This window comes from Diaporthe citri, assembly GCF_014595645.1.
Source record: "Diaporthe citri strain NFHF-8-4 chromosome Unknown scaffold_8, whole genome shotgun sequence".
NCBI classification, from domain to species: Eukaryota; Fungi; Ascomycota; class Sordariomycetes; order Diaporthales; family Diaporthaceae; genus Diaporthe; species Diaporthe citri.
In genome coordinates, this window is record NW_025064853.1 from 2,816,063 (window position 1) to 2,841,362 (window position 25,300).

At 32.9% G+C, this 25,300-nt stretch overlaps 6 protein-coding genes across 6 annotated transcripts; 1 reads left to right on the forward strand and 5 right to left on the reverse strand.

Annotated features, from left to right (window-relative positions):
• Positions 1-13,495: 13,495 nt before the first annotated feature.
• On the forward strand, positions 13,496-14,219 carry INS49_015092 (uncharacterized protein; the record flags this gene model as incomplete). Its single annotated transcript, XM_043175778.1, has 2 exons — positions 13,496-13,815; positions 13,862-14,219. 2 exons carry the CDS (start codon positions 13,496-13,498, stop codon positions 14,217-14,219), a joined length of 678 nt encoding a protein of 225 aa, XP_043020735.1.
• A 474-nt stretch (positions 14,220-14,693) lies between these two features.
• Positions 14,694-15,930, reverse strand: INS49_015093 (uncharacterized protein; the record flags this gene model as incomplete). Its single annotated transcript, XM_043175779.1, has 3 exons — positions 14,694-14,750; positions 15,068-15,768; positions 15,918-15,930. 3 exons carry the CDS (start codon positions 15,928-15,930, stop codon positions 14,694-14,696), a joined length of 771 nt encoding a protein of 256 aa, XP_043020736.1.
• Positions 15,931-16,905: 975 nt separating this feature from the next.
• On the reverse strand, positions 16,906-17,733 carry INS49_015094 (uncharacterized protein; the record flags this gene model as incomplete). Its single annotated transcript, XM_043175780.1, has 2 exons — positions 16,906-16,992; positions 17,059-17,733. 2 exons carry the CDS (start codon positions 17,731-17,733, stop codon positions 16,906-16,908), a joined length of 762 nt encoding a protein of 253 aa, XP_043020737.1.
• A 993-nt stretch (positions 17,734-18,726) lies between these two features.
• INS49_015095 (uncharacterized protein) lies at positions 18,727-19,733 on the reverse strand (the record flags this gene model as incomplete). Its single annotated transcript, XM_043175781.1, has 2 exons — positions 18,727-18,999; positions 19,122-19,733. The coding sequence occupies 2 exons, from the start codon at positions 19,731-19,733 to the stop codon at positions 18,727-18,729; spliced, it is 885 nt and encodes a 294-aa protein (XP_043020738.1).
• A 604-nt stretch (positions 19,734-20,337) lies between these two features.
• Positions 20,338-20,940, reverse strand: INS49_015096 (uncharacterized protein; the record flags this gene model as incomplete). The annotated part of the gene is made up of 1 exon (XM_043175782.1): positions 20,338-20,940. One exon carries the CDS (start codon positions 20,938-20,940, stop codon positions 20,338-20,340), a length of 603 nt encoding a protein of 200 aa, XP_043020739.1.
• Positions 20,941-21,980: 1,040 nt separating this feature from the next.
• INS49_015097 (uncharacterized protein) lies at positions 21,981-24,707 on the reverse strand (the record flags this gene model as incomplete). The annotated part of the gene is made up of 3 exons (XM_043175783.1): positions 21,981-22,534; positions 22,597-24,427; positions 24,540-24,707. 3 exons carry the CDS (start codon positions 24,705-24,707, stop codon positions 21,981-21,983), a joined length of 2,553 nt encoding a protein of 850 aa, XP_043020740.1.
• Between the last annotated feature and the right edge of the window lie 593 nt (positions 24,708-25,300).

A 25,300-nucleotide genomic window follows, 5' to 3' on the forward strand; every position in this document is an offset into this window, starting at 1 on the left:
TTTAAATAAAATATTATCTTAATTTTATATTAATATATTATTAAGCTTTAAATTTATTTTAAGTTTTTTATTAAAAATTATGCTTAAAATATAATAATAATATAAATTTAAGATTAAAATAATAAATTTAAACTTTATAAATATAACTTAATATTAATTAAAGGTACTTTAAATTTATAATTAATATTTATTATTATTATTATAACCTTAAGCTTAAAATAAAAAAGGTTATAATATAAAATTAAAATACCCACTTTATTTACTTATAAATTTAATAAGTAACATTATATTATATATTTTTATATTAATTAAATTATATAAAAAACTTAAACTTAAAGTATAATTTTACTTAGGCTTTAATTAAACTTAAATTTAATTTATTAAGAATTTAATATAATATTAATAAGCAAGGCATTAAATATAAATTTAAAAGGCTTTTTTTATTATAATTTTATAATTCTTATTTCTTAATAAAATATTCTTTTATTAAGTTTATTTTATTTATTATATTTATTAATATTTTTATTTTTTAAATTTTAATTTAAATATTTTATAATAATATTAAAAATAAATTCCTTAAAAGCAATTACTTTAATTAAAGATATTATTGCTTTTAAGTTTCTTTATTTTATTATTATTTTAATAAAAATTATTATAATATATATATTATACTTTTAAGCTTAAAGTTCTTTTAAATTTATTTTTATTTTAAAAGTATTTTAAAACCTTAAAAACTATTTATTTTCTTTTACTTAAAGCTAAAAAAGAAATCTTAAGAAATTTATTAAGGAAAAAGAGAGATTTAATTTTATTTATTATTAATTAAAATATTAGCCTTATTTTAATTAAACCTTATAATTTATTATTAATAATAAATTAAGAATTTAAATTAATATTTTAAAAGTTTTACTTTTTATTAATATAATAATTTTATTATAAGTAGCTTTATTTATAATTTATAATTTAAATATTTTAAAGTTTAATAAGATTAATATTATTAAAGTTTTAAATAGCCTTAAAATTATTACTTATTAATTTTCTTATTTAAATAATTAAATTTTAAAATTATTTAAGCAATATTATATTACTTTAAACTTAATAAGAGTAATTAAAAGCATTATTGCTAAATAATTTATTTAAAAAAATTAAAAAAAAAAGCTTTTTATCTTTTATAAATTTAATAATTAAATTTATTATATAAACTTAATTATAATTATTAAAGATATTATTTATAATAATCTTTATAATAATTTAAAAGTATAAAAAGAAAAGATTATAAAATATAATTAAAAACTTAATAATATAAATAATATTTTTCTTATTATAATTTAGCTTTTTTATAAAATGCTTTTATTATATTTAAAAAAATAATTAATAAAAGAAGAAATTACTTATAAGTTAGCAAGAAATGTTCTTTAGCTAAACTTTAAATATACTTTATTAAAAGTTATTAATTAAAAACTTAAGTATTTTAAGCAAAATAAGTATTTATTTATATAAAATAATTTTAATTAAAATTTACTTAATTTAAAAAGGTTAAATTTCCTTTAAAAAAGCTAAAATAATTTTAATTTTTTAAATTATCTTTAAAATAAAAATTTATAAGCTTAATAATCTTTATTTAAATTTAATTATATTAATATTATTAAAAAATATAATTAAAATTTATAAAATATAAATAAACTTATTAAAAGATTTATAAAGTTAAAACTTAATTTAATTAAGTTTAAAAATAAATTTAAGTTATTTTAATAAAATATTAAAGCTTTTTTTTATAATAAATAATAAAGTAATTTTAAAATAATTAAGTTAAAGGCTATAAATTTTATTTAGCAACTTTTAATAAAACTTAATTAAAATAATTTTAATAATAATAAGATATAAGCTATAATTTTAACGCTTTTTTTTAAAAAAAATAAATTACTTAAAGTTTATTATAATTATACTTTTTAAAATTATAATATATATTAATATAATAAGCTTAAGTAACTTTTTTTAAATAATTTATTAATAGCTTTTAAGTTAAAAAAATTATTAATATTCCTTAACTTATTTAAAAATACTTAAGCTAGCTTTTTAAAATATTTAAACTTTATTTATATTTAATTATATTATAATTAAAATAATTATAATTTAAAAAAATATATTTATAATTAATTAAAGTTCTTATTTAAAAAAAGAAAATTTAATTTACCTTATATAATTTAATATTATAAGCTTATTAAGATAAATCCTTTATTTAAAGAAAAGGCTTTATTAAAAACCTTAAAAGTAATTTAAAAGCTTAATAATTAAAAGAAAATTAGCTTAATTTTAATATTTATAAATTTTATAAATTATATAATTTATATTAAGAAAAAGCTTATAATTATAAATAATAATAAGCTTTTTTAAATAAATATTATTATAATTAAAAAAAAGTATATAATTAAGAATATTAAAAATTAAAATAAAGTTATAAGAATTATAAAGATTAATTATATTTAACTTAAAGATTTTAAAAAGATAAAAGATAATTAATTTTAAATTATTAATAATAAGTTATAGCTAAGAAATAAAAAAAAGGTAGGAAAAAGGAAAAACTTATTTATTAATTAAAATTAAACTTAAAAAGAAAATATTAAATTTTTTATAATAAAAGTAAGCTTAATAAATATAATAAACTTAAAATTAAAAAAGTATATTTAATAACTTTTATTATTTAAGGAAAAGGTAATTTAAATAATTTTAATTATAATTATTAAAATAAATATTATAAATATTTTAATGCTTAATAATATTAATTTAACTTTAATTAAGTATTTATTAATAATATAATTTAAAATATATATTTTATTAAAAATACTTTTTAAGTTAATATATTTTAAAGATTATGCTAAAGATTTATTTTTTAAAGTTAATATAATTATTATTTTAAAAAATAATATTAAGGTTAATACTTTAATTAATTTATTATAAATTATTTAATATTAAATTAACTTTATTATTATATTTATTATAAATATAATTAATTAAAATATTTTAATTTAGCTTATTTAATAATTTATATAAAAATAAATAATTACTTTTTATAATTTACTTTTTTAAATATTAAAGTTAAAATAAATTTCTTACTTTTATTATATTATAAATATAATAAACTTTTATATGCTTTACTTAATAATATAAACTTAATAATATATAATAAGGATTTTTTATTTTTAATTAAAGTTATAAAAGAGTAAATTTATATTAATTTAAATAAAATTAAAGTTATATTCTTTATTATTAATAATAAAGCCCTTAATACCTTATATTATATTTTTTTAAAAATACCCTTTTTTTTAAATATAAACTTAATATTTAAATAATTAAAGAAATACTTTTATACTTATTTTATTTTTAATAATATTAAAGTAATATATAATTTAAAATAAAAGAATTAAAAGCTTTTTAAAGTAGCTTTTTTTAAGAAAGCTTAAGTTTCTTAAAAGTATTTATTAACTTTTAAAAGCATTTCTTTATTTTTTTTAAGCCTTAATTAAAGCTTAATATTAATTAATATATTAATAATATTAATTTATTTTAATATTAAGGTAAAAAAAGATAAAAAGGTTTTAAGCATTTTCTTAAATAAGAATATAAGAAGTTTAATTTTTATATTTATAAAAAACTTTTAAATTAAAATTTAAAAAATTTATTAAGCTAAAAAGGAAGGTTAATAAATATTAACTTATATTTATAATATTTATTTATAAAAAAGAATTGCATATATTAAAAAATAAGTTAATAAAATTCTTTTTACTTTAATAATTATTTAAATTAATTAATAAAACCTTTTAATCTTTAATTAAAATTCTTTATAAATAAATAAGTATTAAAGTTTATTTTATAAATAATTATTTTTTTAATAATATTATTTTTAAGAATATAATTAATTAAAAACTTATTTATAAAGAAGAAATAAAATTAATTATAAATAAGAATTATAAAAATAAATATAATATTTAAATTTAGCTTAAATTTTTTTTAATTAATAAGGAATTAAGATTAATATTTAATTAATTAAATGCTTTTTTATAAAGAAATTATAATTTTTTTTTAAAGTAAGAAAAAGAAATATTTATTTATTTGCTTTTTAATTAAAAGAAATCTTTAATATAAAATTAGCTTTATATTATTTAAATTAATATTAATATAATATTATTATAATTTTATTTAAATAATTCCTTATAAAGTATATTAAATAAAAATAATTTAGTTTTTAAAAGCCTTAAAAGAAATAGCTATTAAAATACTTAAGGATTAATAAGTTAATAAAGTTATTAAGGAATTTTATATTATTTATAGAAATTAATAGTTTTTTATAAAAAAGAAAAACTTTAATTATTAACTTATTAATAATATTTTAAAAGCTAATAAAGTTATAATTAAAAATATCTTTATTTTATTATTAATAAATAAGTTTATTAAGAAATTTATAATATATAAAATATTATTTCTTTTTAATTTCTTTTTAAAATATAATTAAATTAAGCTAAATAAAAAAAATTAAAATATTATAATCTTTTTTATTTTAATTAAATTATTTTAATAATATAGCTTATTTATAAAAGTTATAAATTTTATTATTTAATTTATATAATATATAATTTAAATCTTTTATAATTTAATTTTTATAATATATAAACCCTTTTTTAATAATATTATAATTAAAAATTTAAAAATAAATTATAAAAATAAAAAAGTATTTACTTTATTAAGAATTTAAAAATATATAGCTAAATATATTAAAAACTTTAATAATGTTTTTTATAATTTTAAGTTAATTAAAGAAGTAATTAATATTATTAAATTAAAATAATATAAATAATAAATTAATATTATTAGTTATATTTATAAAATACTTAATTAATTTTTATTAAATAAGAAAATTATTAAAATTAATAAGTAAAATACTTATAAAAATATAATTAAGCTTAAATCCTTTTTAAGCTAATTAAACTTTTATAAAGTATAAATACCTTTTTATAAGATTATTATTAAGTTATTATTTAATTTTTTAAAGAAAAGTATGCTTTATTAATAAATCTTAAATTATTAAAAAATTATAAATACTTTTAAAGTTATAATTACTTTAAAGCTATACTTAATTAATATTAATTATTTTAATAATAAAATTATTTTTATAATAAATATAAATTTTAAGCAATAAAGTATATATTTTATATAAATTAAAAATAAATTATAATACTTAATTTAATATAAAAGTAATATTTAAATAAGGGTTAAAAAGCTATATAATATAATAAAATAAAAATATAAAGCTATTTTATATATAATTAAGTATTTATGCTTTTATATTTATAATATTTACTTTATTTTAAAAATAAATTTAAATATTTTAATTTAATAATTAAAGGAATTTACTTTAAATATATTAAGTATTTATATTATAAGGTAGTTAATTATAATTAAGATATATAATTTTATTATTTATTATATTAAAGGTTTTAAGAATATTATTATAAATATACTTTTTAAAAAATTATTAAGGTTATTAAATAAAGTAAATTATAAATTTAAAAGAAATATTAAGAATTAATATAATGCTTTTTTTAATTAATTATTTTAATTTTAATTATTTAATTAAGAATTATTATTACTTAATAATTATTTTTAATTAAAAGAATTACTTAAAATTATTTAATATCTTTGCTATAAAACTTATCTTAAAAACTTAATATTATAATAATAATTATTTTTTTATAAAAAAACTTATTATTTCTTTATTTATAAAGGAATTCTTTAAAGATAACTTAAAAAGGATTTGCTATAATAATAAGTTATTAATAATTTTAATTAAAAATAAGAAATTATTAGGAATTGCTATGCTCTTTTTAAGCATTATAAAAGAAATGCTATTTATTTTTAAATTTAAGCTATATATTATTAAAAAGGAATATATATTAATATTAAAAAAGTTATTATTAGCTATTCTTATTATAATAAGTAAGATATTTAAATTTATAATAATAAAATTATTTTAATTATATTAAATTAATTATTTATTAAGATTTATATTAATATTTAATATTTACTTTTTAATTAAAAATATAATAAGTTAGTTAAAGGATAATATAATTTAATAAGATAAGTTAAAGTTATGCTTTTTAAAGTAATTAACTTAAAAAGCATTAAAGAGTTCTTTATTTAAAAATTCCTTCTTAAATAAGGGCTTTTAATAAAGGTAATAATAAATAAAAAATAAAAGAATATAGGTTAATTTATTTAATATTTCTTAATAATTAAAATTAAGAAAATTATAATCTTAATATATAATCCTTATGCTAATAATATTATTAAATATAAGTATTTTATTATTATAGCTATTATTAAGAAAATGCTTAATAAAGGGATTAAAAGCTAAATATAAATCTTATTTTATACTTTCTTTATTAATTAAACTTTATTTAAAAGATTTTATAAAAAAAGTTTCTTTTATCTTTTTTATAGCTTTAAATTAATTATTTTAATTAAAATCATTATTTTTATATAATATATTTAAATTTAAACTTTAAATATATTTACTTAAAATGCTTTTAATTTCTAGCTTTAATTACTTTTTAATTTTTTATAAAATATAAATATAATAATTAAATTAATCTTAAATTATAGGAAGAAAATTATATAATAAGATATATATTATAGTTTTCCTTAATTTATTTTCTTAAAAAAGAATAACTTAATTTTGCTTATTAATAAGTAAAGGAAAGCTAATTATTTTTTATTTTAAAAATTAATTTATTATTAATTTAATCCTTTTATTATTTATAAAATTTATTATAATAATATTTATAAACTTTAAATACTTAATAATATTTACCTTTTAAGTATATTTTTATTAAAATAATTAAAAAGATTTATTAATTATTTTAAAATATAAAAACTTAAACTTTATTTACTTTGGAAAATTAATTTTATAATTATTATAAATAATAACCCCTTTTTAAATATTTTAATAAAATTTAGCTTATTTAACTTTATTTTAAATAACCTTAATTTTAATTATTATTAAAATTAATTAAATATATTTTTATTTATTGCTTAAGTATATTAATTATTTATAAGCTTAAACTTATTAAATTTTTTAAACTTTAATATTTAGGATATTAAACTTATAATATGCTTATATATAAAATAAAGGAATTTAGGAAATAAGCCTTTATAATTTATTAATATTTCTTTATTTTAATTAAATAATTTTTAATATTTTTAATATAATTAGCTTAGCAATACTTTTAAATCTTAGCTTAAGTATTTATTTAAGGAAAGGGGGTTATCTTTTCTTATATATATATATATATATATTTATTATAATATAAAATTTTTTTTTTATATATATTTATTTACTTAATTAAATTTAGCCTTAGGTTTAAATATAAAATATTATATTTTTAAAAAATATATTATAAAATTTATTATATACTTATTTATTATTTTTTTATTAAAATTAAAAACTTTTTTTTTCTTTTTAATAATTTAATTTACTTTTTCTCTTTTTCTTTTTATCTTAATTATTATTTATACCTTGCTAAAAGCTTATTTTTATAATTAATATAATAAGAATTCTGCATTATAAGGTTATAGTTATTAATCTTAAATAATGCTAGCCTTTTTATTTTAAGTAATATTAAAGTTAATTATTTCTTTAAGTTATACTATTTTGCTAATAATAATTATAAAGCTAAGTATATTCTTAAACTTTATTTACTTAGCTATTATAACTTTTTATACCTTCTTTATATTATTATATTTATTAAAGGTATAATTAAATTCCTTAATATAGTAAATATAGTTAGCATAAGCATTATTATAAAAATTATATAAAGAATGGTAATTAAAGAAGAGAATTATAATAGGAATGTTTTTATTTATAATTAAAGAGAAGTTGCAATTTATATACTTTAGGCAATACTTATAAGGGGAAGCGTTTTAATGGCTATAAAAGGCTATAAGCAAAGCTGCTTAATAATAGTAATTAAAGTGGTTGCATATTATGTACTTCTTATAGGGAGCCCCGTTGCTTTCCTTAATAATAATAGTATTTATATGGCTTTTAATTAAATTCTTAATATTATTTAAAAACTATTCTTTTTATGGCTTATTAAGAAACTTATTAAATAATTTCTTAATTGCCTTTTTAAAGGTAAAATTAATAAGTTGCTAAGCAAGGTATTAATTTTATTTAGTATTAATGATTTTATATATATAAATATTTTTTGCAAAGGTATTATAAAGAATAATCTTAATAAACTAATTTTTATTAAGAATGCCTTTTAGCTTAAAGGAGGTATAAATATTCTTAATTAGGATTTGCTTAGCTTATGGGTTATAGTAAATAGCTTAAGAAGGAGAAAGAGAATTTTCTTATATTAAATTTCTTAACTTTAATTAAGGAGGGTTTAATAATAAAAATATTATTGCAAAAAGATATTAAAGAATAAAAGAATTATGGTATTTTGCTTTAATTTTAGCTTAACTTAAAGGCTAATTAAAGTTAAGAAGATATTAAAAAAAAGAAAAAGGAAGAAGAAACTTAAGGGAAAAGAGGAAATTTATATATATAAAGTTATTATAATAAGAAAAGGTAAGCAATATTAATAATAAGCTACCTTATTATTAAAAGAAGTAATTTATTATCTTGCTTTTAATTAGGGTTGATTTATTGCTAAAAAGGAGTTATTTATTTTTAATTTCCTGCTTATAAAGAAGTTATTTATTTTTTTATTATAAAGAAATTTTAATTAAGTAATTTATTTTAATTTATATTTAATAAACTTATAAATTAAAAGGGGAGTACTTTATAATTAGCTATTATTTAAGAAAAATAAGAAATTATATACTTTTTTATTTTAATTATTAATAAAATAATAAATTAATAGCTTTTAATAATAACTTATAAGCCTTTTTATTGCTTTTTTTTTTAATTAATGTAATTATTTAACTTAAGGGTAGTAAGTTATTAGCTTTTGCTATTTTAACCTATATATATTACTATACTTATTTATTTATAACTAAGCTTTCTTTTTTTTCTTCTTCTTTTTTTTCTTCCTACCTTTATATTATTATTAATTAAAGGTTAAAGATTAGCTATTACTTAGCTATTTTAATAATAATATATTTTTAATATATTAATCTTTTCCCTTATTTAATTTTTATTTAAGAATAAATAATAATTATTTATAAAAGTTGCCTTAAGTTATAGCTAAATATTAATTATATCTTTTTTTTATTTTTAATTTTTTTTATTTTAATTACTTATATAATAATTCTTAAGGGTATAAGGCTTTTTTTATTGCTATATTTTTCTTTTTTATTACTTAACTTTTATTATTTACTCTTTATTTTATTATTTATTTTTTTTATTTTCTTTTTTTATAATTAAAAGCTAAGATATTTTTTAATTAAAAAGATAAGGTAAAAAAGTAATTTTAATTATCTTTATATTATAAAATACCTTAAGACCTTAATACCTTAATTTTAATAATTAAGTTTATTAATTTAAGAAAGAATAATTTAGCGTTAATAATTATAAAACTTTTTTACTTTAATAATTTTAAAAACTTACTTAATAAAGCATTATAATTCTTAAATATTATAAATATTTAAAATTAATAAAACTTTACTTAAAAAGTAAATATTAACTTTTTTAAAAATTTCTTTAAAATAAAAATTATTATAAATAAGGTTTATTTAAATAATATTTAGTAATTTTAAACTCTTAATTAGCTATTATTCTTTAATATAAAATAAATAATATTTAATAATAAGCTTATAAAGATAATATAAAAATATTTTTTAAATATTAATCTTTATTTTAAATTAAGAAAATTAATTAAATTAATAAATTTAATAAAATAATATTAAGCCTTCTTTATCCTTAATTTTTTTAATATAAAAGAAATGCTTTATAAATATAAAGAATTAAGAACTTAATATATTATAGCCTTTATAATTTAATAGCTTTTTAATTTTTAAGATATTATATTTTTATTTAAAAAATCTTTATATTATAATTATACTTTATTTAAGAAATATTAATAATATAAATTAATAAAGAATTATAAATTTATTATTATATTTATTTATATACTTAATTATTAAATAATAATAATTTTTAATAAAATAAAAAATTATTATTTATTATAAAATAATCTTGCATTAAGAAATAAAAAGAATAAGATAAATAAAGATGCTAAAGCGTTTATTTATAAATATTTAATAATTACTTTAAAAAATAAAATGTAAAATTTTAATAAGAAGTTTATATTAAGATTAAGATAAATTAATAAAGTATTTTATAAATAATATATTATTAAGTTTATTAAAAATTATTTTAAGGAGAATTAAGGAAAGAATAATTAAAAAGTATAGAATTAAGCTAAGGCTTTTTTAATTAAAATTATATATTATAAAATGCTTAAAGTTGCTATTAATATTATTATTTAAATATTTGCTATTTAATTAAAACTTAATAAAATTAATAAAATTATTTAAATACTTATATTAATTTTCTTTATTAAAATTAATAATATAAAAATAATTAAAATAAAAAGTAAGCTTTTATTATAAAGAAATATTATTTAGTAGCAATTATTTAAATTATAATATATTAAGATTATTATTAATTATAAAAAGAGTATAAAGAAAATAATATTTTTAATATAAATTAATTTAATAACTTAATTTTAAATATTTAATATATAATAAAGTATAAACTTTTAAATAGCTTAAAATTAGCTAAATATAATTTTAATTAAATAAACCTTTAGCTTAAATATTACATTATAAGATATTTTAAAGCTAATAAGAAATACTTATCTTAATATATATAAAGATTTTTCTTACTTACTTATTTTAATAATAAATATAAATAAAATTTAAAGCATATTAATTAATTTAAAATAATTAAAATAATAATAAAGTTTATTTAAAAATAATTTAAAAGGCTTATAAATAAGTTAGCTAAGTAATTAAATATAAGGTATAAATATTAAAAGCAAAAGTATTATAAAAAGTAAAAATAAAAGCAAAAGCTTTATAAAAAGTAAAAATAAAAATTAATAAAGCTAATATATTATGCTTAATATAATAATTAAAAAGAAGAATAAATTTACTTTTTATTTTATAAAAATATTTAAATTTTTAATAGCTATATTAATATTAGTTATTAAAGTAAATTTTAATAGCTAAAAAGATATAATTAATAAATATGCTATTAAGTAGGTTTTAAGAATATTTAAAGCTTTTATAAAAGAATAAAAGCTATAATAAGATAAGTAAGCAAGGGATTAAAGATAATAATAATAATTAAAATTATAATAAAGTAAATTTTAAAATTTAAAAACTTAATTAAAAATAGTAAAGTTTTATTTTAATGATTTTTATAATATTTATTATAAAGTGCTTAAAAAGGGGTATATTAATAGGTATAAAGAATTATATAAGAAATAATATTATATTAAATTTTAGCTAGCTATAAAAAGCTAGCTTTTATGCTTATTTTAAATATTTTTTTAAAAAATTAATTTTTTTCTTTTTCTTATATATTTAATGCTTTAATTAAGTTTTTCTTATTTTTAAGAATTTTTAAAATATTTATCTTTTCCCTTTTTTTAATTCCCTTTTATTCCTATCTTTCCTCTTTATTATATTAAAGCTTTTCCTTAAGTTATCCTTAAGAGGGTTTAGCAAAACCTATCCCCCATTATTTAAGTAGCTTGTTTTTAATATATAATACTTATTAATTATAAATAAATATTATTTAAAAAGATTATTAAAAATAATATTAAAAATAAAGACTTTCCTTAGCTATTTAATAGCTATTCTTTCCTTTATTTATCCCTTTTTAATAATTATAAATTATTAATTAAAATAATCTTTAAAAATAATTAAAAATTATTATTATTATATACTTCTTTTTTTAAAAATAATAAAAAGTTTAAGGATTTTACTTAAGGTATTAATATATTTTATAAAGGAAGTTTATGCTTAAGAATTAAAATCTTTTTAAAGAAAAGGATTATTCTTTAAATAATTAAAAATAAGGGTATTTTTTAAGTAATTCTTTATTAACCCTTTCTTATTAATATTTTATTAATAAGCTAATTAAATAAACTTAATAATAAATAATTAAAAGAAGTTAAATTAAAAAGTAATATTTTTTTTAATTATTAATTAAAAATAAATAGCCTTTACATATTAATTTTTTTAGCTTTAAAAAATAAAGTAATTAAAAAAAAGACTCTTAATTAATTCCTTTTAAAGAAAGGATAATCTTTATTTAAAAAGATTAATTAAGTTTTTAAAGCCCTTATTTTAAATTATATTAATATTAACCTTAAGCTAATAAAGCCTTTTAATAATTAAAAAAAAAGCCTTTAAGAATTAATAGCATATAATGGCTTTAAATATTATTAAAATAATTATATAATATAATAAAGGGAATATATTAAGTTTTAATAGCTTATTAAATTAATATCCTATCCTTAATAGCAATAAGATATTATTAATATTATCTTTAAAATATAACTTTATAATAAGGAAAATAATGTTTAGGAAAAGTTTAAAAAATTTAAAAATAAATAGCCTTTACATATTAATTTTTTTAGCTTTAAAAAATAAAGTAATTAAAAAAAAGACTCTTAATTAATTCCTTTTAAAGAAAGGATAATCTTTATTTAAAAAGATTAATTAAGTTTTTAAAGCCCTTATTTTAAATTATATTAATATTAACCTTAAGCTAATAAAGCCTTTTAATAATTAAAAAAAAAGCCTTTAAGAATTAATAGCAATATAATGGCTTTAAATATTATTAAAATAATTATATAATATAATAAAGGGAATATATTAAGTTTTAATAGCTTATTAAATTAATATCCTATCCTTAATAGCAATAAGAATATTATTAATATTATCTTTAAAATATAACTTTATAATAAGGAAAATAATGTTTAGGAAAAGTTTAGAAAAGAGAATTAATTTCCTTATAAAGATATTAAGAAGTATTTATATAGTAGGTATAGATGCGTTTATGCGTATACGCAGGTATGGGGCGATTGGGATCAGCGGAATCGGGGCCGGGGACGTTAATTCTACTACCCTGCTGCAGAAGCACCCCTTCACCGTGATAGGTACAATGATATCTATGATATTTGTAATACCAAGCAAACACCATTTCTAACAACTGTGAAATGCTTGACTAATAAGCTGCCACGGGACCGAGACTGAACTCGGCAAGGCTATGCGTGCCCAATCGGTGGAGTCCGCCGAAGACGGACAATGCGGGTTTGGCAACGACGGCGGGGTACCTAAGCCAGGACGAGGAAATGATAAATATTCTTCCACAACTTCAAAAATAATAGGTCGTCTGCGCCTTGCTCAGGCACATTAGTTAATCTCAAATCGACTCTAGACGCCTGCGTCATCCCATCTTTGCACTGTCGCTGCGATAATGTCAAGCTCGCCAGACGGAATCTACGAACGCGGAGTCGTTGACCCTGGACTGCCAGTCAAGGAATACTCACAGCCCTTCTGGCTCTCTGAACCCTCGAGCATCAGCAAGTTGCAGTCAATATGGGTGCAGGAGGCAGATGTGGTGATTATCGGTTCGGGCGTGACATCTGCCAGTCTTTGCCTCACTCTGTACTCGATCTGTCCAGAGCTGAAGATTGTCGTCTTGGAAGCTCGCGAACTATGCTCTGGAGCGACCGGACGCAATGGCGGTCACTGCAAGGCTATGAGCCCTGGAGTCTGGTACGACTACAAGAGCCAGTACGGGGTTGAAGAAGCCGTGCGGAATCATGCAATATGAACACAGCCATCCCCAAGCCATTTCTGCTTGCGTCAAAGAGAACAACCTCGAATGCGATTTACGCACAGTGGAAGGTCTCGACGTCTATCACGATGAAAGTGCATTCAGGCGTGCTTGCGACGCCCTGGAAGACATGGGAAAACACAGCCCTGAGCTCGCGGCAAATTACAGGTGCTACCTGTCCAGGGCAGATCTCCAGGCTCGCCACCTGAGCGAACATTGTGTTGGCGCCATCGGCATGGCTGCTGGCACCTTCTGGCCGTACAAGTTCGTCACTGGCCTCTTCGAGAGGATGGTCCGCGAGAACAACCTGTCCATCCAAAACGAACAGCCCGGTTACGCCAATAATCGACAACGATGGTGATGGGTTTGCGACCGTACGAACGAGTCGAGGCGAAGTGAGGGGACGCCAGGTTGTACATGCCACGAACAGCTGGATTGGTCGTCTGCTTCACGAGATGCGGCCTTTTATCTCACCAGTACGCGCCAACGTTCAGAGACAAGTGCCGCACCCAAACACGCTCAGCGTCGACGATCGGTCGTTCTGGCTACGCTACGGGGAGAAAGAGTATGACTACCTGACCCAGAGGTCTGATGGCTCCTACATCATAGGCAGGGCCAACACTGGACGCAGAGCCACAGCCGACGACTCCAAACTCGACCTAGTCCCCCAGGCACACCTCCGGGCAGTGACTCCTCAATTTTTCGACTTCGGGACCAAGGATGTCCAGGCCACACATGCTCGGAGCGGGGCGGTTGCGTTCACGGAAGATCACAATCCTTTTGTTGGGCAGATCCCGCTTCCGGGCCGTCGGCATCAGTGGGTGTGTGGGGGGTATCAGGGTATTAGGATGGTGAAGGCCTTCCGGACCGCACAGATGTTGGTGTTGCTGCTCTTGGGGAAGGACATCCCAGCGGAGTATCCGCGAACTATGTTGCTTACACCCCAGCGGCTTAGGACTATGCAGAGGTCGACAGGCAGCAAGCTCTGATATGATCGAGAAATCATTGCATCAGACTGGGTGGTTATGCAGGGAATATAGTCTATGCATTGCAAAATGGATTTTTTTTAAGATCCCTTTGAAGTTCGTATCGATGAGAGTAATATACTGAATGGATTTTGATATGTACGGGCCTGGAGTATTCGACTTGTTCCTATCGAGTCCACTTCCAGTGAGCCTGCAACCCACGCCGCCAAAAGAACCAGCCTACCCCCGTAATACCCAGGGCTAGTACCGTCATCTTCAGAGCATTTGCGGCAGCCTCCTTGACCCAGAGCATCTTCCTCTGCTCAACCATGTCCCTTGTCTGATTCGTGTGCGGGAATGGCTCCTCGGGGATCTCCTTCCCGAGGAACGCACAAAGTTCATCCCAGCCGTGCTTATACAGGTCGAACTCGAGGATCCTGTCAGCTGCCACCAGACTTCGCACGCGAGGGTAGTGCGCGTCATAGGTCTTCCGATACTGCTCCTCCGTCCAGCACTCGGGGTGCGGCGTGGTGACGTACGGCCCCGAGCCGCCAACCATGGTGAGGAAACAGCACGCGTACTCGTGCCAGGCCCTTGATTCCGCGCTGAGGAAGGGCCGAAGGTATGGCCACCATCTCCATGTGGTCAACTGCATGCCCGTGCGGCTGACGGAGCGGTACCAGTCCTGGAATGGCCGCTTGTTGAGGACGACTTTCGCCTCTGGGTTCTGCGCGAGCCATTCCTCCAGGAAGAACATGGCGGGCCCGTCGATAATTCCCTCGTACGTCCACAGGATCTTGGACCAGTCGTCGGCATCGTAGGGTGTCTTGGTACCGCCATACCTTGCGGCCAACGCCTCGTTCCAGAACGGAAGGTCGCCGTTCTGCATTGCATCCACTGTGTGGTAGGTCGGTATGCCCAGTATGTTCAACGCCATCCGGATGGCTGTTCTAATCGCGTCAGCCATCAACACCGTATCTGCAGAGTCATGTGAAACATCGTACATTTGGTTCCCGAGCGAGGCAGTCCCAGCCCCAGCACAGCGAGACGGGCTGGCCTCGGGGCCGGTGGCAACCTGTCAATTAGCCTCGTACCGTCGGCTGCCATGGTGGGATAATTTGTGCAAGTGTTTGATCTGTGAAATGGTGGGCCACAGTTAAATGGGAAGAGGTCCTAGAACAGTTTTATGGCAGTGACGGGCACCAGGTTCCGGGGTCCATTCATCCCCGCTCCCGCCTCGTGATGAACTGAACATGGAGTAGTGCTGAGGTGAGATTTCAGTAGATTAGCATAATGGTCCGAGCACAGATAGCTGAATTCTGCGCAGAACAGTTTCTCATTAGACTGATGGTCCTGCCGAAACGCCATACACAAACTATTTCCGGAAAAGGGATCAGTGTCTTGTACCGCCGCTCCGTAGCTGCAAGAAACGATGTCTTGATGTGGAATGACGAGCTCCTCGTATCTTTGACCCATGGTAGTACCGGCAAGGTACCAATCGTCCAACAGCCTACTCAGGCACCGTCTGCAGCGACTTCGTCAGCACCTGAAGGATTAATTAAGCGACGTGATTCAAGGTTGCGGATCCGGCAAGCACGTATGATCTTGAGATGTCCGGAGCTGTCCTGTGGCCAACTTGCTGCAAAATTTGCTGTCTTGTCTTACTATCGTCTTCACTGATCGGACGGACTGGACAAGAGTTAATAGCTACTTGTCAACTCAACTACATTGAATTATTCGTCTGCTGCAGTTTCTCAACTCGGAGTCATGTGTCAAAACACTAATACTTTTCATTGACACTATCCCTGGCCGGGCCGGATTGCGTTCCAGGAAATTGCAAAAGACCGGAACATAGGAAATTGTGCTCTCTTACTTTCTTTCAAAGGTCGAGTGCCAATGTCAGGTTACGTGATTGTTATTGTGAAAACCCGCATAAATTGCAGGGACTAGTACCTCTCCACGACCGTCACAGTGTTCTCCTGCTTGTCCACAGCGTGTTACCAAAAATCCCCAATGATATATGGGTTGACCAGTACGATCTGGAACCAAACATTGTCCCCAGTAGAAACCCATCAGCAAGCCTCACAAGACCTCCTGAAAGCCCACCTCATCCGGTGTGTCAATGCTGCCTTCGGCAACAAGGCCCTTGAAGTGGTTGATGAAGAAGATCTGTTGCATAGTTAGAAAATTAGCCGTATTCTAGCGCACCATAACCGAAATCCCCTCCAGACGTACCTTGGCAGGATAGGATTTGTCTCTGGCGCCCAACCGGATTTGCATACCCCTCGAGCGGACGACCACAGGGAACTGCACCCTCTGCAGGACCTGAATGTTGCTGGTACCATCAAAGCCAAACATAGGAAACCGTCTGCGCAAGTCACGCTGCACCTTGTTGATGATCATGTTGGCAGACCAGTCGCTATTATTGTAGGAGCGGCGAGAGACGTAGAGGAAAGCAGGCTCCATCACGACGGTCTCAATTCTGGCAAAACGGTCCACGAACTGCTTGAGATTGAGACCCGGAACACTCTCTCGGAAGCCCTTGCACCGGATCTCCCTGATGACAGGTCGTGCGAAAGTGGGGATCGTTCGCAAGACTTCGGAAAAGTCGACGGTCTCGAAAAGTGGGTTCAGAGCGCTGTCGACGATGGTTGAGGACCAGTAGGTGGACAGCGCCTCGGCGTAGATCTGAGTACAGACGAGGAGGAGTTGATGGTGGTGTGAGGGTCGAAGCGCAAAACTCTTTCTCCATGGGTAAGGTGGATTGACTGATAGGAGTATTACTCGCGAACCACGGAAGACTTCCTTGTAGATCTGGAGACGTGTCTCGACTGGGAGTACTGTGAGCAGCCTCGAGACCATAGATTTGCTGGGGACGTAGCCCTCTTCGTCGTCGGATTGGCTCGCCATAATCGCCCGAGGCTCTATGTCAGAGGGAGACGATAAGGCGAGGAGGTGTTGTTGCACCAAAGGTAGTAGAGGTGGAGTGTGGATGGCAAGACGAAAATGTTGAAATGATCCTGGGAAGCCGATTGATCCCTTTTAAGCTGGTTCAAACTATTCACTTCCCCTTGATAAAACAGTTCATGCTATAATGACTGGCTCTCGACACGAGGCAGTTCCTAAGCCCTATCACCCATGGCTTCACTGGCCTGGCCCAGCCTGTTTGGCCCCATGTTGGCACGTTTGCACACTGCACTTCATTCACATGGAAAAGATCCTGTACCCTTCTAGATTCTTAGATTGAACCCCGCTCCTGCCAAACAACATTGTCAAGCTATTCAGCATCAGACCAATACTGGCAAACACCTTGGGCTCATACAACTGTGAATGCATTCACCTAAGTAAAGTGAAGAATGTACCTGGGACACACTGTCTCTCTTGTAAACCCACTCTGATTTACTGGGAACACCAAAGCACAGCTCCCAATGGTAATAGGCAGTGGGTTTGTTGGAGCAAATACTGAGCAGCGTCAAATTGGTACCACCCAGGTCAGGGGAGCGCATGATGTAACAAAGCCAGGTGGGGTCTTGAATGATGTGAGTTCGATGGATTAACACTCTTCACCCTGTCGTCCTCGTAGCTGCCCAGGTGGTCCAAATTGTCTGAGCAGCTCTGGCGCTCTCTGCGCTGGATCTCTCAACATCAGCTCTCCCACAAAGCCCTTTAACTCGTCCTCAAGACACTGACCACCAGAAAACACAGCGGCATGTTCCATGCCATCCTTCAAAGATTCCTTGGCGTTCTGTATGCTCTGCGTTTTGATTTCTTTTTCCAAGTCTTTCCCTCCGATCCACCAGCCCCTAGCCATCAGCCAACCCTATGGTTTCACGGGCTGATGGACATGTTATCTCCCTGGCGAGCAGCTGGGCCATCGGCGGCAGCAACGCAGCCGCTCGAGTGTCATTCCTCATTCGGCCGGGACTCGAGCTGCTCAGCCTCGCTCCGAACCCTCCACGGGGGCTCGCTGCCCTTGGGCGGCACGTGAGGGTACGGCACGACGTCGCACAGGCAGGGTTTGGACTCGCGGAAGTAGTCGTCGCCGTAGTGGATGAAGACCTGCTCGCCGGGGGTGATGTCGCGACCGGCAGCGAATGCGATGCATTTGCGGCGGCCGTACGTGATGAACTTGACGTCCAAATTAGGCTGGCAGCGGTGGTTGACGAAGCGAGTGATCTGTGCCAGGAACATTAGAACCTGCCATCGGTCTTGTACAAATCTTGCCTAGGTCCTCCCCGGAATATCGACAGATTCGACAAGTGGCCCAGGGGAAAATGGAAGTAAACACGTGGACCTACGCTCCCGCACTCCCGCGCATCCACCGTGGCGATGCCCTCGAGCTCAAACGCATACAAGTACCCCCCTTCAAGCCTTCTTGGCCTGTCGGGCGGGTGAAGCCGGCCCAGGTACTCGCCCACGACACTCCCCTCGCGGATCCCGACCTGCGCGAAGACGCCATACGGCCCACACCCCAAGGCAGTGCCCGTATTATCCGCCCTCTCGATGCGCAGCTCGCCCGCGAGGACCACCCTCTCCATGCGGCGCCGGAACAGCCTCACGCAGCTGTCGCCGAAGCACCTCGTGCCCTCGCGCCCGCAGACGAGGCACGGCTCCTCGTCGTCTACCCCGTAGGCCAGCACGGCGGCGCGGGTATTGGTCCCGTGCGGCGGGCCGGTGACGGGGCTGCCGCTGCGCTTGCTCTTGTGAGTGCGGTTCGTGTGCCCCCAGTCTTCTGGGTCTAGTACGTAGTTGTCTATGCGCCGTGGTTGGGAGCCGTCTGGATAGGTTATGTCTCGGAGGCTGTCCGTGGCTGGATCGTAGTACTGGAAAAGGGGCGAGTGCTGAGGTCGGTAAGCCCAATCATGTTGTGCTGCCTTGCCGGCTGTGGCTGGCATGAGGAGTCCTTGCATGTGTGTTTTGCGGTCCATGGAGTTGAATCTAGGGACGCAGGGGGCCAGTCTAAGCAAGATCATGGGCTTCATATAGACTGCTGAGCAGATTCGTTGCTTTGGATCGTGTGGGAAGTCTTGTCGAAGAAGCCTGCTCTACATTGTGTCAACCTGGCGAAGAATCAAAACACATCACTTGATGACTTTGTTGATTTCGTTCCAAAAATTGAGTTTGGTTATAGGTTGCCTTGTTCTCTAAGACAAATCTAAAACCGATCTATGCGACGACATTGGCCCCCTGAATGGATCCTTCGGCCTCGTTGCCTTGAGGCATGTCGAGAATATTCTCATGCCCACCCACACATGAAGCCGGTGAGCTCTGCGATGCACGGTCATCCGTTGACTTCACCGCTTCTATTGTGCCTTGAAGTGGACGGTTCATGCTTGTAGAACTGAGAGGAAGTGTATTTGATATCCAATGCCACTGCCGGCACCCGGGTGAACATCTCTCAGCCGCGAGTTGTAACAAAACAAGTTCCAGCCATTCCAGTAATGCGAGAATGATGCTAGCCCAAAGAACCCCCAAAACGCCCTAGAAAATGTCCACCGTCGTCTCGTCAACACCTCAAAACCTCCTCCGCCTCCTCCTGCGGTCCGACCCGCCCCCAAAGGCCATGTTCACCATCTCCATGATGATGAGCTGCAGCACATACTCCTTGATCATGGCCCAGGCCTGCTCCTTGCGATACCAGGGCAGTGCGTTCCACCCGAGGACCCAGACGCCCGAGACGAGCGCGACGACGACGAACCGCGCCGCGAAGACGCTCGCGCCGCCCGAGGCCACGGCGTAGAGCAGCACGGCCTCGGCGACGGCGAGGGGCCAGTAGTAGCCCGGCTGCCACAGGCCCAGGACGAGGGTGTTGCCGGCTGCTGCCGCTCCCGCCCCTCCGCCGCCGCGCGCGACGTCCTGCCCCGGGTTCGGGATGGTGATGGTCAGCGGGAGTGGGGCGCGCTGGGAGGCGATGTACCAGTGCAGGATGGCGGCGCCGCCGAGCAGCACGGGCGAGAGGACGCGGTCGGCCAGGCAGGGCCCGTCGAGGTAGGTGACCCAGTCAGATTGGGTAAACCATGAGACCGGGGTGAAGCGGCCCGAGGCGGCCGAGAAGAAGAAGATGGCGAGTACGACCGAGGTGACGCGGCGGAGGAGGAGGTCTGTTGATCCTGGCATGGTGTTTTCCCCCCCTTGGCTGAGTGTGTGGGTGCTGAATGCTCCTTTCTGTGTGAGTTGTCGTGGTGAGGAGGCGATGAATGGTGGATGACGAGTTTTTGCGCTGTTTGAGATGACTCGAGAGAATCAGAGAGGTAGTCCTGAGTCGCAGGCGTCAAAAAGACGGCCGCCGTGTTGGTGTTAAGGTCCAGTGGTTGAGATGCTTGTTCCCTTGCCCGGATGTCGAGGGAGGAAATGGCAGGTATATGGGGGAGCTCGTGGGATGTGCAAGATGCAGGCCCTTGCCCCACCCTTCGTGGCTTGACAGACTCGTGTGAGGGACCGGAACAGTCGAGAGTACTGACTGAATGACGATGTCGCATCAATGTTGTCGCACTCTGCCTGTTTTATTCCCAAGAATCGGAAATCAGACGTCAGTTGCTGGCTTCGCCACTAGATTATGTCAAAGGCCACCTCAGCCCTTTGTCCCGCGCCGCACAAAAACGGTCACTCTGCCCGTCCCGCGAGACGCTTCGAGAAAGCGCCCAGTCAGTCCTGTCTCTCACACGCTGTCACCCTCGCCCTTTGCCCCGCGACACCCTTCACTTATTCATTCAGTCCACCGAGAAACAAGCATTCCATCCAATTTTCGTCGAATGTTACCTGGGCCTCGTCCTGGCGGAGCAAGCGGGCGATCCGGGTGCGCATGGCCGCCGTCTCGGTGCGACCTTGTGCCTTGGGACGGGCTGTGAATGGAGCGTGACCGTCTGAGACCATGTTGCTGCAGGGTTCAACCCTTGCTGAACTAGCTGAGCACTGTCCTCGTCTCCTTACAGGGCAATTACGCAGGACAAGACAAGCTCTTCAATATGACGGCCATGAGATGAACCGAGAGCGTGAATCCATCCCACTTTGGGTCCGAATATACCAACGCGTCGCACACACTGCAAAGCCTATTGATTGATATTCCCACCAGACTGGTAGCCTTACGACCGCCTCATTCAAGCTGTCTCTCTGTCTACCAAGGTATCTATCCCTATCCAAACCACCACAACGCAGAACTACTTCTTCGACTTGGCCTTCCTCTTGAGTGCCCGCATCTCCTTCTTCATCCTCGAATCGACCATCTTGTATCTGCCCTTGACGCCCTTGGGCCGGCCCTTGCCCTTGTTCTGGCCCCTGGCCACCACCACCTTGACCGGCGGCCGGCGTACCTTCTTGTTGGCCTTGGAGATGAGCTTGGAGATGCTGTCCGCCTTCTCCTTCTCCGTCATGCCCTCCGACGCTGCCAGCACGTCGCTCTTCTTCTTGAGCTTCTCCAGCCGGTCCGCCGCCCTGAGCTTCTTGCGCGCCTTGGCCTCACGCACCTTCTTGATCGGCCGCGCGTTGTACGCCCGCAGCTTCTCCTTGATCGCCGCTGCCGCCGCCTTGGTGATGGGCTTCTGTTGACGGTCGTGCCGCGACTCGTCCTCCGTAAACCAATCCGGAAGCCCGTCCCGGTCCGCCCGGAAAGCGTGCTTGTTGAACCCGTCGTCCATCAGGTCGTGGCTCGATTTCTTGCCCGTCGCGAGCTCGTGCGCCAGGGTCATTGCCTCGGCCGTGATAATGTCGATTTCTGTAAGTTTGGGTCAGCTTGTCTCAATCATGAACGGTGGACGAATGGGTATGGTAGCCTACCTGGCCTGTTGTCACGCTCGCGCCTTTCCCGCCTCTCCTCCTCTTCCCAGTCGCTCTCGTCTTCCTCGTCTTGTTCAACCTTCTTCTGTTTTGTAGGCTTGACCACTTCAAACTCCTCGTCATCGTCCTCGTAGGCATCAACAGCTATGGGTGCTTTTGGTTTGGATACGTTCGCCGGTGTATTTTCGTCCGAGGAGACTTCGTCGGCCACGTCGACATCCATCTCGTCAACCTCCACCTGCTCGGCTTGTTCCTCCTCCTCAGGCTCATCCAAAAGACCGTCCATGTCCTTGAACAGGTCCTGGTTGAAAAAGGCCCTGGCACGTTTTGACAACCCTGACGAGTCTCCCGTATCCTTTTCAAGGTCGGTCAGCAGCGTCTTCTTGCCAGCCACGCCATCGTCCTCGGCATCCGAATCATCGTCGCTGTCCTCGTCCAACTCGCTCTCCTCATCGCTGGCGGCCTTCTCATCTGCAGACACACCCTCCCATTCGTCATCATCATGCTCTTTCTTTGACCGCTTGGCTCGGTACTTTGCATCTGTTGCTGCTTTTCGCTCCTTGTAGGCGTCGTACATGCCGTCCAACTCCCGCTCCAGCCTGTCCTCCTCCTCATCGCTATCCTCGTCCGAGTCTGGTGAGGTGCCCAGGCCGCTGTCTCGGTCCTTCCTGGAGTCTTGCTCGCTGATCTTGACCATCTTGCCCCTGGAGATCCTGCCGAGCGCGCCCGCCTTGTCGACGGCCTTGAGCTGGAATATGGCGTCCTCGCCCATGGGCCCCTGCTCTTCCATACCAATGTCCATGGGGGCAGTCATGTTGAGCTGCATGCGCACAATGTCCTTCTGCCTCTGCTCGTTCTCCTTGCGCCTTTCCTTCTTCTTTCTAGAGCCTTCCTTCTCCTTCAGTGCCTGTAGCTCCTCCTGGATCCTCATCTCCTCGTCCATGTCTTCGACCTCGGCCGTCTCCTCGGCAAGTTCGGGCTCCTGCTTGCTCTTCTTGGTGGGAAAGCCAAACTTCTCGCGGACCTTGAGTCGCCATCTCAGCAGTAGTTTGAACTCCTTCTTGCCGAGAACCTTCAAGTCCTCGCAGCACCTGCGGATGTCGTCTGTGGTCTCGGGCAGCTTGTTCAGCGCCGCAAGGGCCACATCTCCGTTCCTGGACTGGTCGAAGTGCAGGCGGTTCTTGCTTCCGAGGATGGCGATGGGGTCCGTAGTTTGGATAAACTCGGAGGCAGGAACCTCCTTGAATTGTGTCCAGTCGCCCTCCTCGTAACCCTCTCTCTTGCGCTTCTTGACCTCGGGGTTGTAGACCTTGGCCTCGTTGTTGGGGGTGGGTGCGGCGAGCTCCTCGAAGACGGCGCGGGGGTCGAGGAACTTGGGGTCGATGTGCTTGGGGGCCTTGAAGCCGCGACAGACGACGAAGATCTCGGCGGAGACATTTCGGGAGGAGGGCGGCTTGGTGGCTTCGACCTTGGTGAAAAGCTGGTTGAAGACCCAGAGCAGGGAGTTGTAGTCTTTTGAGCGGAAGACCTTTGTGACAAAGGTGCCGCCCTCGACGAGAAACTCGGTGGCCAGCTTCATGGACTGCAGGACCAGCTCCGCCTGGTTGAAGGAATCCTGCACCCAGGCGGTACCGACGTTGGGGGCACCATCGTGGAGGACGGTGTCGGCCTTCCATGTCTTGAGATGTTTCCTGATGGTGGCACGGCACTGTTCTGTGGTGATATCGCTCTGGAAGGTGATGACCTTGGGGATGGGCTTGATGGGAGAGAGATCGACGCCGACGATGAGGCTGTTGACGGGCATGACCTCCGCTGCGACCTGACACCATGACTGTGTGGAGGAAGTACCAGTTAGCAAGTGAGAGTACATTGGATGGCTGCTTTTGCTCTCCGGCGATATATCATGTCGTGCAGCGCAGAGATATATCAAGGTATCAACATACACCAGGGGCGGCGCAGAGATCCAGCAGGACCTTGCTCTTCTCGAGGAAGCCATATTTCTTGTTGAGCTGGATCAGCTTGAAGGCGGCACGGGCGCGGTACCCCTTCTCCTTCGCGAGCTTGTACCACTTGTCGAGACGACCCTTTCCGTGCTTCTTCTGGATCGCCATGGCGGGCAGTCGAGCCGAATTGAAGCGGAGCGGCTGCGCTGGTTGTGGTCGTGGTTGTCAGGCGATGCTTGTGGTGGGTGGTGTCCAGGTCCAGAGGCGCACAGGACTGGAACTGGGACCGAGTCGGGAGGCGCGCAATGCGATGGACCACAGGGAAATCGAGAACTTTTTTTCCGAGCAGGTGCTTATCTCTTATCGCATTTTTGGGGGACTTGGTCAGTGGGGTGCATTGGAATGGTGCATGGGGGCCAGGGGGGGGGTGGCCTGTCAGGGTTGGCAACCCTCTCTCGTCAGGTCAGTGGCCAGGTCGAGACCTGGGCCAGGGGGCCAGCCCAGCTCGTCCCTGGCTGGCGGCGGATGCAACCGAAATGGGACGTGCTGAGAGTGCTGGATGGCGGCTGATTGGACCGAAGGCTAAAGTGCTACGCGGTTCCAACGCGTGCAGGGGGGAGCTCAGACGCAGAGCAGAGCTCCACGGCCTTTTGGTGGCGTTTTTGCGCGTTGGTCGGAACGAATTGAGTGCTATGATTGATGACATCGCCCTCGTGGCCCACACTGCACTTCTGCATTCTACGCTCGTCTGGTCCTCAGCT